General features: G+C 39.0%; 1 protein-coding gene and 1 pseudogene across 2 annotated transcripts in view; one reads left to right on the top strand and one right to left on the bottom strand.

The window, feature by feature from the left end:
* Positions 1-200: 200 nt before the first annotated feature.
* LOC104678237 lies at positions 201-598 on the bottom strand (annotated as a pseudogene). Its single transcript, XR_750153.2, has one exon. The product of XR_750153.2 is annotated as a COP9 signalosome complex subunit 9 pseudogene (transcript).
* Positions 599-13,592: 12,994 nt separating this feature from the next.
* Positions 13,593-19,749, top strand: part of LOC115897038 — a 119,662-nt gene continuing 113,505 nt past the window's right edge. The window contains exon 1 of the mRNA XM_030929611.1: positions 13,593-14,264. Coding sequence (XP_030785471.1) covers positions 14,196-14,264 — 69 coding nt within the window. The 5' untranslated portion in view covers positions 13,593-14,195. The remainder of the gene's footprint in view (positions 14,265-19,749) is intronic.

Below are 19,749 nucleotides of genomic sequence, written 5' to 3' on the forward strand. Positions count from 1 at the left end.
AAAACCCTTACCGCCTGCCAAGCCCTGCGTGCTCTTTTGAAGTCACTGGTTTCAACGAGAACTTCCTCTATGCATGTTTTCAAGTAAGAATAAGAGCAATAATAATAGCAATAGCCAACCCTTACTGATCTTCTCCAGTGTGCCATGCTCCCTGCTAGGCAACTTATATATCTTATATCTTTTTTTTTTTTTTTTGCATGTGACATTGCTTTCTTTTAGTTGGAGTGAAGACAAAACCTGGTCATGTTCGGAGATGAACAGCCTCATCTAGGTGGTGAAGAACATTCTTATCTTTCTTGGTTAACCAGGTCCTAAATTCAAGGAATTTCCACGTGTTCTTTAAAACCACCTGAAACTGTCCTGCGCAGGCTCACACCACAACTCTGTACCAAGGGCCTGGCCCCACCTGCAGCCAGAGGTCATCTCACTGGGTGTCATCATCATCAAAAAGATCTTCAAAATCATTTTAAAAGTCTGCATGAACGGCCTTTTCATTGGCTGCCAAGTCCATCAAGAGCCTCGTGCTGCCTCCTGCCTCGTCCAGGTCCACGTAAGGCCCGGCGCCCTCGGGGAACATCTCGTCCATGGCTGGCTTCATCTCGGATGCGCCTATATCTTATATCTTAATATTCTAATAACTCAGAGACATAGGTACAACTATTATCTCCTCTTTATAGATGGAAAACAGGCTTGGAAAGCTCAAATAACATCCCAATTCACATAGTATAGCTGTCTTCTGGCGAAGAAAGATTCAGACCCCAGACACCATCACTTTTCGCCACTAGGCCACATTGCCTCTAGTCCAATAATAATGAAATTATTCTTTGTGTTAAAAAAACTTCGTCTCTGCCATGAGGAAAGGATATTTCACTATTATTATCATGTTTATTTAAATATGCATATTGAATCCTTGAGATAAAGAGGTAAAATTCTCATGTCCTTAATTTAGACTATTTCTCCTTCCTCACCCACACATCGATGGTATACATCTAGTAGACTAAGTAAATACAGCTTAGCATATATACCATTAAAAACAGAAGAAAGTTTTAGTTGACATCCTTCCTTTTTCCTGAAGACTTGTTGTTTGTGCACTATCTCAAATGCAAGAAAACATAAATTTATTTACTTAATTAATTTATTTATTTACTTTTTGAGACAGGAGCTTGCTCTGTTGCCCAAGCGGAAGTGCAGTGGCATCATCTCAGCTTACTGCAACCTCCACCTCCGAGGTTCAAGTGATTCTCCTGCTTCCGCCTCCCGAGTAGCTGGGACTACAGGCATGCACAACCACGCCAGGCTAATTTTTTGTATTTTTAGCAGAGACAGGGTTTCTCCAAGTTGGCCATGCTGGTCTCGAACTTCTGACCTCGTGATCCGCCTGGCTCAGCCTCCCAAAATGCTGAGATTACAGGCATGAGTCACCGTGCCTAGCCCAAAAATATTAATTTATATTGCATTTTAAAAGCCTTTCAATAGTCCATTTCATTATAAAAGTGGTACACACTGGGTAAAAATAAGAGTATTCCAGCATAAATACACTTTAAACCCTTTCAGAAAGGCTGAAATATTGGCACTCTCTTCCACTAAAGCTGACAAGCTTAAGCAGCACTCTCTAGCAAAATCATATACTAAATATTTAAAAAGTATTATAAAGTGATAGGCTAGATAAGCAATAAGTATGTTTAAATACAGATAAATAAATAAAAGAATTTTATAAGAACATTTGGTTTTCACCCACCCCATTCAATAGCTTCTGTTCAATTGTGAAGTCTGTACGTCAGTGACAAGAGAGTGTGAAAAGAGAAGTGAAATCACATAGGAAACACAGTCACTTCAATGGGCTTAACTGTTTACAATATCTGACTTTTCACAATTCAAACAATTCTGGGTTTCCCGCAACTTTCCAAAGTAACCAACTTCTATTCAGAAAGTGCTATTGTATATATATATATATTTTGAGACGGTGTCTCGCTTTGTCTTCCAGACTGTAGTACAGTGGTGCGATCTTGGCTCACTGCAACCTCTGTCTCCCTGGTTCAAGTGATTTTCCTGCCTCGGCCTCCTGAGTAGCTGGGATTACAGGTGCACACCACCACGCCCAGCTAATTTTTGTATTTTTAATAGAGACAGGGTTTCACCATGTTGGCCAGTATGGTCTTGAACTCCTGACCTCTGCCTCCTGAAGTGCTGGGATTACAGGCATGAGCCACCACACCTAGCCAGAATATGCTGAATACGGAATTATTTTTCTGGTTCCATATGGAAAAGTTTAAATTTTTTGTTCAATTTTTTGTAGATCTCTTTAGGAACTGATGGAAAGTTTCATGAAAATCTTATGGTGCAAATTCAAATTTTTCTAATCATTAGCAGATCCTGTTTAAATAAGTTTATCTCTTGATTAAGAAGGTTACTTTATAGGGAGAGGCTACTTGACTGATATTGCAATCAGTAATGGAAAAGAAAAAGGAAAAGAACAGTCACGAAAAAGAGTAGCTACAATCTCTTTTTCTACAATGCAAAACTAATTCTACAATGCAAAACTAAATCTACAAACAAAATCTACAATCCAGATTTTGTATATAGACTACTATAAAAATAAGCACTGAAAAATTAGAACCTAAAGAAGTGTGATAGACACTTAGTCCTGAACTCAGTGCCTAAGGAATAATTGAATTCCCAACAAACACTGGTTGTTCTATGGATTCATGAGTACATTTTACCACATTTTCTATTTTATTTTGTGTAGATTTCATGTGTATCTATGATTGGCTAAATTCAGAATGGAAATGTCATTCACTATGATGTAACCTCGAGCAAGTCAGTCTCTCTCTGTGGACCTCAATTCCATCATCTATAGAATGAAGGGTTTGGATGAGAATATCTTCAAGTTCCTTCCAGCTCTGCTACATTCTACAATTCTAGATACTGGCTGTGGTCAAATACTGCTCTTTGTAATTTTCCTAGCACAAGGCATGGTGCCTAAAATTTATGAAATACACAATCAAGGATGAATGAATAGAAGCTTTCAAAGGAGGAAGTAAAATACCTAGTGAAAATGAGACGGTTTGGGTGCCTAGCTAGACTATAGGATGTTAAGTGTTTTTCAACTTTACTGTAAGACATGCTTGTTGTGATAAATGTATTATAGAAACTTGGGGGGAAAAAATGAGGCTGGGTATGGCAGCTCACTTCTGTAACCCCAGTACTTTGGGAGCCTGAGGTGGGAGGATCACTTTCACCCAAGACTTTGAGACCAGTCTGGGCAACATTAGGATATGTTTTTAAGTTGACAACATATTACGAAAATGTTTAAATTTATACTTTTTAATAGCTGCAAGATATTCTTTAGTATAGTTATACAATGTGTTAAACCATGACCCTATTTTCCCAAATTATTGCTGTTTCAACCAATCCTAGAGTAAGTATTCCTATACATAGAGTCGTGCATACCGATGTTTATATTTTCAATTTATTATTGAAAGTAAAATTACCAGGTCAGTGGATAGGCACATTGCAATTTTATAAAATATTGCTTGATTATTTTCAAAAATATTTCTACTACCTCCAACTATATGCAGAAATACTGCAGAGTTTTGCCTGTTTTGAATGCACAACTATTTAATATTTTCCAGTCCAATAAGTGAAAAATGGTATCTCACCATTTTAAATTGCATTTTCCTAACCACCAGAAATTTTAGTATCTCTGCATATATTTATTAGCATACGTTTTTGTTATTCTGCATTATGCCTTTACTCATTTGCTTTTTATATCCTAAGCATATTTCTATTAAGCTAGCTGTCTTTTTCTTATACATTTATGGGAGTTTTTGCATAGTAGTTATATCGACCCTATATCACATGGGTTGACAGAGATTTTGAAAACTTTTCCCAATTCTTACTTACTGAAAAAGTAATATAACAATATTCACTTAAAAACATACCCTAATGTTTTCTAAAGAAAAAACGTTTTATGGCGGGGCACAGTAACTCACGCCTATAATCCTAGCACTTTGGGAGGCTGAGGTGGGTGGATTACTTGAGACCAGGGATTTCAGAGTAGCCTGGGCAACATGGTGAAACCCCATCTTTACACCAAATGCAAAATTTAGCTAATCATGGTAGAGTGCACTTGTGGTCCCAGCTACTCAGGAGGCTGAGGTGGGAGGCTTATTTGAGCCCGGGAGACCAAGGTTGCAGTGAGCTGTAATTGCACTACTGCACTCCAGCCTGGGTAACACAGCCAGACCCTGTCTCAAAAGCAAAAACAAAACAAACAAACAAAAAACACCCAAAAAAAAAACCCCAAAACATTTTATTTTGTATGATTATAGAGAAAGAAATGGAAGGTTATATATCAAAAAATATAAAACTGGTTACCTCAGGAGGAGGTAGATGGGGAAGTCTATTTCTTTCCTTCCCTTCCCTTCCCCTTCCTTCTTTCCTTCCTTCTTTCCTTCCTTCCTTCCTTCCTTCCTTCCTTCCTTCCTTCCTTCCTTCCTTCCTTCCTTCCTTCCTTCCTTCCTTCCTCTCTCTCTCTCTTTCTTAGTACCAGAAATAGTTCCATGTTATAAAATGACTGCTATGGACTGAATTATGTCCCCCCAAAATTCATGTGTTGAAGCTCCAACCCCTAAATGTGATGGTACTTAGAAATGAGAACTTTTTAGAGAGAATTAGGCTTAGATGAGGTCCTGAAGATGGGGTCTTCAAGATAGGATTAGTGCCCTTATAAGAAGAAATACTCTCTCTCCCTGCCATGTGAGGACACAGTGAGAAGACAGCCGTATACAAGCCAGGAAGAAAGCCCTTACCAGAAGCCAACCATGCTGACACCTTGAAATTGGACTTCAGCCTCCAAAAACTGTAAGAAAATAAATTTCTGCTCTTTAAACCATCCAGGTTATAGTATTTTGTTATGGTAGCACAAGCTTACTAAGACAATAATAAGATATAAAACTCAAAGATTATATTGCCTACGAGACAGCAGCACCTCTCAGCTTCTTCACCAATTGTTTATTTCAGTTTGAATGCTTTCAATCTAAACTATTAGCCATTTACTAACCCAATATGTCTTTTGGCATCCTCTCATGCGTTGAGCATGAACCATGTTCTCAGGAATGAGGAATGGGGCATGGGGGAGATATAGATGAATGGATAGGTAGACAGACAGACACACAGACAGACAGACAGATAGGATAGATATAATCTGTGTAAGGAACTACCTCAAACTTTTTTTTTTTTTCTTTTTGAAACAGAATCTCTCCCTGTCACCCAGGCTGGAGTGCAGTGGCCTAATCTTGGCTCACTGCAACCTCCACCTCCCAGGTTCAAGCAATTCTCCTGGCTCAGTCTCCCAAGTAGCTGGGATTACAGGCGCCTGCCACCACACCATGCTAATTTTTGTATTTTTAGTAGAGATAGGGTTTCACCATGTTGTCCAGTCTGGTCTTGAACTCTTGACCTCAGGTGATCCACACGCCTCGGCCTCCCAAAGTGCTGGGATTACAGGCGTGAGCCGCCGTGTCCAGCCTCAAACTTGGTAACATAAAACAATACCATGTTATTAGGCTTACAGAATCTATTTCTACTTCACAAAGTCTGGAACTCCAGGTGAAAAATCTCAAACAGTTGGGATGACTCAAATATTTCAGGGCTAGAATCATTGGAAGGTTTTCTACTCATATATCTGGTGCCTGAGCTGGCATGACTCAAAGTTGGATTCAGCAGAGACCGCCAACCCATCAACCAAATGCCTCCTCCTGACCTCTTCATGTGACTTGGGCTTCCTCACATCATGGTGGTCTCTGGATGGCCAGACTTCTTACATAGTAGCTCAGGACTCCAAGTGAGAACGTTTTAGTGAATAAGGCACAAACAACATGGCCTTTTATAACCTGGCCTCAGAAGTCACACAGCATCGCTTCCACTGTACTGGATTAATTGAAGCGGATAAGCCCACACAGATTCAAGGGGAGAAGACACAAACTTCTCCTGTCAATGGGAGCAGAATTAAAGAATTTACAGCCATGTTTTAAAACTGTCACACATAAATATATGAATAGACATATAAGTTCACATATGTGTGTATATTAAATGCCTTTGAAATTCCCTTTAATTCTCACAACAAACTAATTATTAGGAAGCATTTTGTGATTTTGTTTATTTTAGCTTGCTCAAGATCACACAGCTAGTAAGCAGGAGAGGTAGGATTCAAATACATTTATACTAAACAATATTGACTTGAGGGGAGAGATCCCATTAGTTCTAATGCTCTTTATTACCACTCTAATAATTTTGAGTTGATACATATTTAGGGTATCTAAGTTCCCTTGAAAACAAAGTGGACCAGATGAGATGAAATTGTGCTCAATTTAAATAAGCTTATTTTACAAAACAGAAAAACCTCAGGTAGACTTTGAGAGAGTTTCAAATTGAAGCCAATCATATTCAGGAACCAATTCACCTTAAGGCACAGCATTTTCTAGAATAACAGGATGTGAAGCTCCTGGGTGGTTCTTTGTCTCCTTGCTGGGGTGGCTGCTGCTACTGGACATATCTGCCCAGCTCACGCTCCCTTCTCTGCAAGCCTCAGCTGATTAGAATTAGCAGAGAAATTGACTCAGCTCTTTGTTTCATGGTGCACATGGAGAGATAGCCTAAGATCATGCCTGTAGAATGGAGAAAACAGGACTCCAGCTGCTAATTTCTCCCTAGCCTCTTCCAATCAATACCAGTCACAATAGCCTATTCTATCATGTACACAGCCTGGTGAGACGGTTGACAGGAGTAACCCGCCCACGTCATGGTTCATTTGTGCTATACGTAGAGAAGTAACTGATGAACACCTTTTGGACAACTCAAGTTAAAAATACAACCTTCTGCCCTATCAGTTAAGAGATTATTTGAACCTAATCTCAAAGGTTGAATGTTGAAAGAAAAAAGAGAGGAGTAACTAATAACACCCCAAAAAATACGTCTTACAAAAAGGCTATAAAATCCACTCCATCTGTACTTTCTACTTCATTTCTCAAGGTCATTGACAAGGCAGTTCAATTCATAGATGATAATGACCTTAGCAGAATGCTCTGCTGACCTACTCTATTCAAACTGCATGTGTACCTATATGTGTGTGTTTCTGTATAAGAATGCATGTCTGTATGTTTTCTAGGTCTCTATCAGTGAGATTTACACAATGATAAAGTCTTGCTGATTTACACAATGACAAAGTCTTGCTACAACACTGAAAATTCCCTGACTGATGAGACAAGAAATCACTATAATAAGGAAGGTCAGACCAAAAGGGAGTTCAAAGGAATAGATTTTCTTTAAAATAAACAATCCTTGCAGGTTCTAAATCCTTTGTATGATTTAAGCAAGGGAATAGAAATACCTGTGCAGATGTGAAATCTGGGAAAGCTGTAAAATTCGTTGTTGATGTTGAATGAACTATCACTAATATTCAAATGAGCAATTACTAACAAATTCATTTGTCCCCTTGGGCTACATGTTGTCACATTGCCATAAGAAAGAGAGGATTTCTGTATAACTTTGTGTCAGAAAAGGTTATGTCATAAACATCTTTGACACCATTTTATCATATAGAGCCAAGGAGGGAAAAAAGAGAGAGAGAGTGTGTGTATGGGTGCCTGCGTGGGTGAGCGGGCCCAGGTAAAAAGCGAGTAACAGAGATATAGGGAGGTGGCATGCATTTTTAATCAGCTGCTACAGTTTCTCTTGAACTGAGGAACTAAATTTTCTAATTACATCAAAAATAATTCAGGTAAGAGAGATAAATAAAATCCAGTTTTAGATGATCTGGCTAAAACCGTATTTCTGGAAAAAATGGAAAGCCTTACATATGGATGAAATAGTATCATTAGATGAAATTTGCCAAGACAAATGCAGTTTGTTTCACTGGTTTGTTCTTTTCCTTGTAAGTGTAATGACTAGAACATACTTCATATTCAATAAAGTGTCAAATCAATTAACACTGGAAATATTGCTTGACCTTTTTGCCAATTAAAATAATAAAATAGTTGATAAATGCTGACTCTGTAAGAAAACTGTATATCTATAAATTGCACTGTTTTTGCTAACATAGTGAAAATGGAAACAAACCACAAGTATGGAACACTTTAAGTCTTATTTAGTCTCTTATAGACAAAAAGGAGCATAATCTTTGCAGCTTGCATCTTTTTTGCAAAATTCCATGAATCAATTCTGTTTTTGTTTTTTTTTTTAGCAGATGGAGTCTCGCTCTGTCCCCAGGGTAGGGTTCGGTTCAGTGACACGATCATAGCTCACTGTATCCTTGAACTCCTGGGGCTCAATCGAGCCTCCTGCTTCAGCTGCCTATGTAGCTGGGAAGACAGGTACACATCATTACGTCTTACTAATTTTTTAACATTTTTGTAGAGATAGGGTCTCGCTGTGTTTCCCAGGCTAGTCTTGAACTCCTGATCTCAAGCAATCTTCCCACCTCAGCCTCCCAAAATTCTGGGATTATAGGTATGAACCACCATGTCTGGCCTTTTGATTATTTTTGTTTTTATATAATTATTTCTGTCAAAGAAAACTATATAATGAACTGTCTTAGGGTTTTCACAATGTAACATTTCCTCTGATATATGCATAAAGTAAGTGAAAAGAGATCTAATTTGGTAAAACCAAAAAATTTCAATTTTTTTTAAAAAGGGACTTTTGGCCAGGCTTGGTGGCTCACACCTATAATCCCGGAATTTTAGGAGACCAAGGCAGGCAGATCGCTTGAGCTCAGGAGTTTGAGACTAGCCTGGGCAACGTGGTGAAACTCCATCTCTACAAAAACTACAAAAATTAGCTGGGCATGGTGACACGCACCTGTAGTCCCAGCTACTCAGGAGGCAGGGGTGGAAGGATTGCTTGAGCCCAGGAGGTTGAGGCTGCAGTGAGTCATGATCACACCACTGCACTCTAGGCTGGGTGACAGAGAGAGACCCTTTCTCAAAAAAATAAAATAAAATAAAATAAAATAAAATAAAATAAAAAAGGATCTTTTGCATGTATAAAAATAAACCCATAATCCCAGCAGGGTTTCCTAATTCTTCATTAAATACATCGCTACCACTGTGACTGGAGTTTTAAGCATATGATCAAGTCACTCAGGCCAAAAAGGAATGTAAAACATTTCTCATGAGGTGATGTATTTTTATCCCTTTCTCCTTAGGGACATTTGTCACTAAGCAGATACTTTATTGTTTGTTATCTTTTGTGTATTCTGGGGTTCTATAGAAAAAAATTAAATTCCATTCAACAACTAAATGTATCACACAAAAACACTTTAATCTATGGGAAGATAGATTTTCTAAAAAGTATTACAATGGCATATGTCTACTGCTTTAGTGAAACAAAAAAATGTAGAGTTATTTATTATTTTGCAAAGCCCTTTCAAATATAATTGGGTACTGACAATTCCTTTAGGAGGTAGGTGAAAAAGCATTTTATTATTATTATTTTACAGATGAAGAAACTGAGGCTTAGTGCATTGAGGGAACTTGCTGAAGCTTGCACAATTAGGGAATGAAAGTGAGGTAGAAAATGTTCCAAATCAATAGAGCAGTGTTTTCCACCCCAGGTACATATTGGTAGTTAGTTCTACCTAGTTACTTTATTTCATTCTTTGTGTGACAGCCTAAACAATATTGTTGGGAGGAAAAGTAGGTATATCACACAAAAAAAAATCAAATAGAGGTTCAAGGGATTCTTTTTATTTATTTGCTTATTTATTTATTTATTTATTTATCTTGAGACAGTCTTGTTCTGTTGCCCAGGCTAAAGTGCAGTGGAGCAACCATGGCTCACTGCAGCCTCAACTTCCCAGGGTCAAGCAATCCTTCCACGTCAGCCTCCTGAACAGATGGACACATGCAAGCATCACCACACCATCTAATTTTTTTTTCATTTTGTAGCGATGGGGCCTTGCTATGTTGCCAGGCTGGTCTCAAACTCCTGGGCTCAGGTGATCCTCCTGCCTTGGCCTCCCAAAGTGTTAGCATTATAGGCATGAGCCACTGTGCCTGGCCCAAGGGATTCTTTTTAACATTGGGATTTTCCATTAAAAAGAAGTGTCATCCCAGGGCTACAATGTCTTTGAGGCTTAAAGAGAAAATGGTGAGGACTGAAGTTGTTTGCTCTTACTGGAGCTCAGCATATCGACTATCATGGGAGAGAGCTTAATGACTGAAGAATCTTAAAGGTATTTAATGATTCCTGCAAACAGTCTGGTGCCAGGGTCACTGATGTCAGCTCTACTTACTTTTTTGTTTAATTCATTTGAAAACCATTTGTTGAGTGCTAGCATGGCCCAGGCACTCCACTGTATGCGGGTGCTGCAAAAATAAGTAAGCATGTTTTATGGGAACAAGAAGTAAGTTAATTAATTAAATTAAGTTTGATTTACAAACAGGATGTTGCAAGAGTCCAGAGTTATTTTCTTTTTTATTATAATCAGGAGCCTGTGCTCCTTTATAAGTATTAACAATGGACCTGTCAAAGGTAACATTTAGTAAATAGTAGTCACTCTGGGCTTACCTGAGGGCAGCTTTATTTATGAAAATAGAGGTCAGAGTGAGATGAAAGATGCTTTCTTTCCCTGAGTAACCAACACAGTGCAGTTAATGCATTTCTCTGTTATCGCACCAATCAAAAGTTAGTCCAAAATAATTGGCTGTCAGATATAGTCAGAATCCCTGCGCTATATTTCTCTTCCTTCAGCTGGCTGACCTACTCATTCTTTAAGGCCATGCATTAACATCATCCCTTTAGGTAAATTTCCTGGACCTCTCTTACCCATCCAGCTTGACCATTCCGCCCTCCAAATTAGGTCAGGGTTGATGCATACACAAACACACACACACACACACACACACACACACACACACACAGAGCAGTACCCTCTTATCCATCCATTCCCCCCTCCAAATTAAGGCAGGGTTGATGCATACACACACACACATACACACACACACACACACACACACAGAGTAGTACCCTTTTATCCATAGGGGATACATTCCAAGACCCCCCATGGATGCCTGAAACTTCAGATAGTACCAAACTCCATATACACTATGTTTTTTTTCCTGTACATACATACCTATAATAAAGTTTAATTTATAAATCAAGCACAGTAAGAGATTAACAATAATAGAATAATTTTAAAAATATATGATAATAAAAATGATGTGACTGCGGTCTCTCTCTCTCTGTCTCTAAAAATATCATACTGTATTGTACTCACTGATTTTCAGACCATGGTTGACCTTAGGTAACTGAAACTGTGGAAAGTAAAACCTCAGATAAGGGAGGAATCCTGTATATATTATTCTTACCACACTGTGTATTTCTCTACTAGACTATGAGTTCCTTGGTGACAAAAACTAGTGATGCTTATATACACTGGACCTTCCATAGGATCTAATATAGACCAAGTGACAGTGGCAGCATCTTCAAGAGGTGGCATGGAGTGAGGGGAAGAGATAGCAATTAGCTTGTCTTCACCTCCTCCCTCATAATCTCTATTAACCATCCCCCTGCACCCCAAATGAACACACATCCTACATGAAACAAGGGTATTAGTCCGTTCTCACACTGCTAATAAAGACATAACTGAGATGGGTAATTTATACAGGAAAGAGGTTTAATTGACTCACAATTCAGCATGGCTGGGAAGGCCTCAGGAAACTTACAGTCAGAGCAGAAGGGGAAGCAAACATGTTCTTCTTCACATGGTGGCAGGAAGGGGAAGTGCTAAGCAAAAGGGAGAAAAGCCCCTTTTAAAACCATCAGATCTCATGAGAAATCACTCAGTATGGGAACTACAATTCAAGATGAGATTTTGGTGGGGACACAGCCAAATGATATCAACCACTATGCATGCTAGGCCAATGTGGGATTAAGCAAAGTCCCTAGCACCTCCTTCCTAGCAGAGTGCTTAACGATCCCCTCCTATATTTCACTCAAATTCAGTAAATGTCTGTCAAAACACTTTTGGGGGAGCGGCAATGGGAGGAACAAGAAAGAACTTGAATGACCATCATTTTTTAAAATGAGGTCCATTGAGGTATAATTTACATGCAGCAAAAGTTTCCCTTTTCCTATATAAAGTTTGATAAGTTTTGACAAATGCATAGTTATGTAACCACCACCATCATCATGATAGAGAACATTTCCATCATCTCAAAATAATTCCCTTTGAACTACCATAATTTTAAATGAACTCTTTAGAAGAACCACAGAAACTTATCAATGTTGTAGATTACATAACATATACTTGCATCTTGGACAACTTAACATATCTCTCCAAAATGAGTAGTTTGTTTTCCCTTGGTTATCATGCCATCATTTAGTTGCATTGCATTTTCTTTTTGGAAACCTCAAGGCATTTAGCAAACAGGATTTCATGTTTATTCCCGAAAACTCTGGCCCAACTGTAGAGATATATAGTCCAATTCAATGAAACCCATGCATTTATTTCCCAATTTAACCTGATGTTTCTCTTCTTACCAGAGACTGCCATGTAAATATTTTAATGATGTTAGGTGTGTTATATATAATGAGGTAATAATCAGTTTCAAATTAGCATTGTGCCTTTCACTTATTTATCAATTATATTCCCTTGTGATAACTATGAAAAGGCTCCACATCCTGAGGACACTTGTCACAGTTAGATTTATTAATGGAATGAAATAGCAAATAATGAATGAGTGAATGAATGAATGAGTAGCTGTCTCCATTTTATGGATGAGGCAATGTCCGAAAGGCACAGTGAGGTCAGGTGATGGCAGAAAGCCACACACCGATGTTGGTAGCTTTCTGCCAGGTCAGATGCCAAGTTTATTTTCTTTGTTTTCTTGCTTTAGCTATAAACTAATTTTTAAAATCATTCACATAAAATATCAATATTAAAGAGTAAAAATGGAAAATTAAGCCACATACAATTAAATGGCTTTTTTAAAAGGAGCTCAATGTGCAAAGGATAACATGAGTTAGGATTTTTTGGGAAATGTTTCACCTAATAGGAAGAATGGTTTACTCTTTTATTTATCAAACATCCCTCATCATTAAATGGATTCAGTAATACTTTTTGGTATTAACTCGTGTGTGTGTGTGTGTGTGTGTGGTGTGTGTAATAAAATACTTTGTATATGTTCATTGTGTCCTTTTTTTAACAAGCTTTTTTAGCGAAAAAGACACAATTACCTTCACCATTGCCCACTATCTAATGACAAGTAGGGAAGGGGAGGCTAGAAGAGCTTCTACATAGTCAGAGATCTTCCATTGTCATACCTACGCTTGTACTTTATTTCATTTTCTTCCACGTTTGGACAGATTGAGATTAAATGTGATTACATTTCCGTTGAGAAGCTTTTATTCAGAAACAGGATTCAAAAGAATGTCAATGAGCATAAAATAAAACCGGTGTGCAATTTATATGAAACGCGGATTTAAATGGTCCTAACAGAAAGAAAAGAAGCTATTTAAAGTAGCCCTCCCAAGGGGAGTCAACTGCTCTTCAGCGCATCCTGAGCTGGCTGTGCCTTCTCTCCATCCGCTGCTCAGATATTCATGAATCGTTGCTTCTTCCAGCCTCGCTTTCTCTCTCCCTCTGCCTTTCTGGCGCGGCTCTCCCTCCCTCCCTCTGGTTTCTGCTCTTTCTTACTCCTTCTTTCAGCTGCTTAACTACAGCTCCCACTGGAACTTGCACAATCAAAAACAACTCTCCTTTCTCAAGCAGCCTCCAGGAGCGCATCACCTGGAGCAGAGGGACTCGCTCCCCGCGCCGGCCGCCGAGGAGCAGCCAGGTAGCTGGGGGCGGGGAGGGGTACCTTCCTCCCGCTCGGTAGGAGCCACAGTATCTCTCCGGAGATTGGCCGTATCCCACCGTCCGGCCCCCAGGGTCCTGCAGCGGTGATGCATATGTTTCGGAGCAATGATGGAAGGAGAAAAGCCGCTGCCGGTGGCAACTGAAAGTGGGGAGAGGTTGCTGCAGTAGCTGATGCTGCAGAATGAGCGAGTGAAGAACTGAGCCCTGCTAGATTCTCCATCCCGCTCAGTCTTCATTAACTGTCTCCAGGAGGTAAACCGGGGAAACAGATATGCACTAACCAGGCGGGTGCCACCCTGGATCTATAACTGTGAATTCCCCACGGTGGAAAATGGTAAACAAAGACATGAATGGATTCCCAGTCAAGAAATGCTCAGCCTTCCAATTTTTTAAGAAGCGGGTAAGGACAGGTTTTGCTTATTTCTTTTGTTTTCTGTGCTTCTCTTAAATGCTTTTGAATGTTTGCCTGAAGTAAGCCTAAGGTTTTGTTGCTAAACCCTTAATGTAAGCCGTGCTTCTGACAGCAGTGGTAAAGCTGAGAACTATACCTGCCTTGATTCGAATTTGTTGGAGGAGGGGCAGGGGGCTATGAAGAGTTGCTATTGGGAGGAGGGGGTTGGGCTGAGATGCCTTAAAAAGGGTTTGAGCTGGGAATGGGGATTTTTCTCTCTCAAGACACAACAAAGATTACAAGGCAGTTGCAAAGAGAATTGGCTTGAGTACAGTTATGGCTAGTAATTTAGTCGGGGCTAATTTAGCAGCTTCCTCTGTCTTATCTTTGAAGGGTTCAACTTTTCCACACCTTTCATCCACTCAGTCTCAAGTGATGCATTCTCATCTTCATTCGTCAGAAGGAGCAGCTTCTGCCTTCCCAAATCCATTCAGCCAATAATTTGCTATGTCTCTATCTATGGTATAAATAGCAAAGGACTAGAATGACCTTTTATGAAATGATGGAATCCAGCATTTAAAACTGTCTATTTTAAGTTGCCTCAATTTTTGCTTTTGCTTGGAATAACTGCCTTTTTTTTTTTTTTTTTTTTTTTAAGGAGAGAGCAGTGGGAGGTCTGTATTTGAGTGATAATTCAGGGTTATGTCGCTGTATGCATTTATTTCTTAAACTCCTTATTCTTCAACTCAAAGTATGAAAAATAAAAATGTTGCATTGGTTGTAGGTGAGAAAAAAATGATTTTTTGCATGTATGTTTCACAATAAACTCAGTTCACTGGGATGGCCACACTGGTGGTCTGTGTAAATCTGCAAATTTATACACAAGTGGGAGGTAAGAAATGAATGATTGTTAAAGGAATGATGACTGACACTCTTAAGGACAGTGTTTTCTAAGCAACGTAAGAAAAGGAACATCCTCCAGCCCCCAGTTGCCCCATCCTATATAATACCCTAGGGCAATTCCTCCAAAATGGTTCTCTCCATTCATTCGTCCTTCCCTTCATTCAGGTCCTTTCTGTGCCATTCCTGAAACACAGTCCTTCAGTTAACTCATCCGCCTAACACAGTGAATTTCAGGGTGGGCTGGACTACCTCCCTGCACCAAATGGGCAAGCTGGGAAGGCAAGGCTAGAAACGCAGGCAACGTGTCAGGCCCAGCTAGAGGGCCAGCGAAGGCCCCCAAGCACCTTTGACCTTTGACTGAGTTCTCATCCGTAAAGCAAAATCTTTCTCAAAGTCTGTGGGCCAAAGCATATGCATTAAAACCAAAATGAAACCAACCTGTCCTGGCCCTTGCTCTTGGAGCGGGAGTGCCATGCGAAATATCTCACTAGTAGAGCTGCAAGCAGAATGAAAGCAAGTCAGTGCAACTTCACAGAGCTCCACAAGGCTTCTTCGTGTTTCCCTGTAGCCGAAATATTTCTTTCCAAGGCAAGGGCCCTTTATGAAAATTAATTTTCTTTCTTTCTTTCTTTCTTTTTTTTTTTAGAGATGGGGTCTTGCTATATTGCCCAGGGTGGTCTTGACCTCTTGGGCTTAAGTGATCCTCCTGCCTCAACCTCCCAAATTGTTGGGATTACTGATGTCCGCCACCAGGCCCAGCCCTAATTTGCAATAATAAACAAATGTTTTGCTAATTTTAAAAATGCCATAGCCCATTATCCAGTACTTAAATTCTACTGCCTTTTAATTACGGTATTTATTTCATGGTATTAGGGATATTCTAAAACTCCTCAGTCAGATGTTCTTAAGCAATGTGGACTTAAGTTACATACATTTTAAATTGTCTTTTATTTTCTTTGTTATCAAAATGTACTAATAGAAATACTAATTTACCTTTTGGTTTTGTTTTGCTTAAAAGTAAATTTACCAATAGACTTCAGTTGGTGACTCTGCAGACCTTGAATTTTGCAAAGAACCACCCAGGGTACTGATGTCTTATCTGAGTACATGCAGAAAGAAGTTTCTACCAAGATAACTGGCAGGCAGCTTCATCTACCTTCTAACTGGGTCTATCAGTTGCTGGAGACAGGATCAGACATCTCTCCTGTCCCTGCACTCTCCTTACTCCTCAAGGACAGTTAACGAAGTAGAAGGTGACCTTGTATCAAGTCATTGAATGCCCCAGGGATAAATTCTTTGATTCTTGCCTACTTTAGTTTATTCCACAAATTCTGCATTCTAAATGTTTATTTCAGTTTGTACCATGACTTTGCTTTTGGTTTGCTTTTTTTGTTTGTTTGTTTTTAACCAAACAATATGTAAATAAATCTATAAAACATTAAAACAATAATAAAGGATGTACTACCTCCTCTCCAATCTTTCTCCCTTCCCCAGATGTAGTAACTATTACCATACTGATGTTTATACTTTCCAGACTTTTACTTCACATACACATTCATATACTATAATGCCTTTGTTTTCAGTTAAGAATAATTCATTTTCTTATATTCTATTGTTGAAGTTCCACACATTTCTGCATATTTTATTTTTAACCTAGCTAGACAGTCTTACAAAGTGAACCTTTGTCCATAGCCCACATTAAGCTATGAATAGATTTTGGAAAAAAAAAAAAAAAAAAAATCCATAGGGTCTATTAGGGCTCATTAAAAAGAATGAATTTTCATTGCAGGAGGCTTAAACAGTGCTTCCTATGCTTCTGAGACATTCCAAAGGGAGCATAAGAAGCTAAAAGAGAATATAGGTTATCTGCCCTTGGTCTGGCACTCACTATTTATTAGAGCTGACTATGTTCTAGGTAGGAGTGCTTTACATGTATTGGCTCATTTAATCTTCATAGTAACACTGTAAAGTAAGAAAGATTATTAAATGTGCAAAATGTGACTTAGAGAGATTAAGCCACTCGCCCAAGTTCACATAACTAAAAAGTAGCAGAACTAAAATTTAAACCTTATTTGACTCAAAGCTTGTATACGTAATCCAGACTTTTTGATTTCAGACCAGTCTCCCTTTCTTTTCTTTTGTTTCCACAGCAGACTCTTCTATGCCCTTCCTCACTTCCCCAACCAAGTAAAATCTTTATGCCACTACCAAAAACCTATCAAGGCAGCCAAGCCTCTTCCAGCTCCTTTCTAGTCCTTAATACTGACAGTAATGAGAGGCAGCCCTGGGGAACCCAGATTCTAGGAACATAATCTGAAGAAAGACAGTCCAGATGCTAGTTCTACAAAATCCTTTGGATTTATGTTTTCACCCTCATATTTTAAAAGCTCAACTAAATCAGCTTAATTTCATTTAGCAGAGAATTTCTAAACTAAACTAGATAAGAGTTCTACTTTCATTACATGTTTATGATAAATTAGCATTAGATGTGTATACATTATATTTTACTCTTAAGAGTCTCCAAAAATTCATTCAAGATGAATGGAAAAATGTCCTTATCAGTTTTATTCTCCCAATCCAAGAGCTTTAAAAGTTATCAATCCAGCTAAAGGTAATTCATTTTCATGGATTTAAAGATTTGTTCTGTTTGTGGCTCAGATTCTTACATAATGATTTAGAAAACACAAACAAATGACATTGTCTCCAACTCGATAATCCTTTTTGGAAATACACAAGGTATGTGAGAAAGACTTCCATAGCCATGACTACATTACCTTTTGTAAAATCTGAAAGTCTATCTAACGCTGCAGAATTTTTTATGTGGAATGAACCTCAGAAATTCTTCCTCTGACTTCCCTCTTTCAAAGATGAGGAAACTGAGTACATGTGGTAAATCACCTGTCAAATTAGAATGAGGTTAAGCCAGGACTCACGTTTTGGGTTTCCACTTCCAGATCTCGTGTGCTTTCCTCTTCATTAAGTCATGAACATCAAACTAGTCAAGTCTTTCATGCCTCATTCATTCATTTTTCAACAAATAGAGTAGGAACAAAATGACCACTTTTCATCTTCATGGAACTAACCGCCTAGTGACTACCAACTTTGACAAGATCCTTCCATTTTGACTCTGCATTTTTGTTGTTGTATTTTTGTTTGTTTGGTTGGTTGGTTGGTTGGTTGCGGAGACAAAGTCTCACTATCTTGCCCTGGCTGCTCTCGAGTTCCCAAAGTGTTGGGATTTCAGGCGTGAGCCACCCACCGTACCCAGCCTTGACTCCATATTTTATGATTATATGCATTTGAACAATTCCTTGCGTTGTTCCTTAATAACAGTAGCTTTTCTAATAACTATCACTTAAATGGCATTAATATTGCTGGGCATGGTTCTAAGAGCTTTAAGTACATTACACATTTAAATCATCATACACAGGCCGGGCGCACTGGCTCACGCCTGTAATGCCAGAACTTTGGGAGGCTTAGGCAGGCAGATCACTTAAAGTTAGGAGTTCGAGACCAACCTGGCCAACATGGTGAAACCCTGTCTCTACTAAAAATACAAAAACTAGCTGGGTGTGATGGCAGGTGCCTATAATCCCAGCTACTCAGGAGGCTGAGGCAGGAGAATCGCTTGAACCTGGGAGGCAGAGGTTGCAGTGAGCTGAGATCTCACCACGGCACTCCAGCCGGGACAACAGAGTGAGATTCCATCTCAAGGAAAAAAAAATCGTACATAAAAATACCTGAGATGGGTACTTTTATTATTGTGATTTCATAGATGAAGAAATTGAGGTATACAGAAGTTAAGGAACTTGCCCCAAGTCACATAGCTAGTTAGTGACAGGATCAGCGTTTAGATCCCAGCACCAGGCTCCAGAGTCTGTGTCCTTAATCTCTATACATCCTGAATGCCTGTCAACATTAAATAATCCAGGGTGAAGTTCAGAGAAGTGAAATGATATGATTTCTCTGGCCTCCTCCTTTCTCTAATAACTATGGGAAAAAAGGAAAGGTTTTTAGCCTGGTTACAATGTTTACTCTAGCAGAGCTAAGAAATTAAATTAAGCTCCTCTGAAGTGCTTATTCTTCACAACTGTTTCATAGACAGCATCCCTTTCATTTGATTTCCTTTTACTGTTCTCTTATGCCTGCTTAAAGTATCCAAACTGGAATAACAAAGACCCTTTTCTTATGGGAAACTTTCGCTGTCTTCTCAGAGGGATAACATTATTGAGCAGCACTGTTCAAAGCACCTTACTCAGGCAACTCTCAAAATCCTTCATTATGCCCATTTTATAGCCAGGGAAACTGAGGGTCAGAGGTTAACTAATTTGTTAAAGATCATAGAGCTAGGAAGAGGTATAGCCAGAATTCAAATTCAGGTAGTTCGTTTACCATCACCAGTCTTTACATTTGCGTCACTGGAGTGCACTGCGATGATGCCAATACTGCTGCAGAACTGGCTCTCCCAAATTGGAAACTACTTGTGACGACCCAAAGAGGTGTTTAGTTGTTGTTGTTGTTGTTATTATGGCCTTAGCTATGAAGAGGTAGATTTTCCAAGCCACTGCTGAGAGCGGTAGGAATGCTTTCT

This window comes from Rhinopithecus roxellana, chromosome 4 (genome assembly GCF_007565055.1).
Source record: "Rhinopithecus roxellana isolate Shanxi Qingling chromosome 4, ASM756505v1, whole genome shotgun sequence".
Lineage (NCBI taxonomy): Eukaryota > Metazoa > Chordata > Mammalia > Primates > Cercopithecidae > Rhinopithecus > Rhinopithecus roxellana.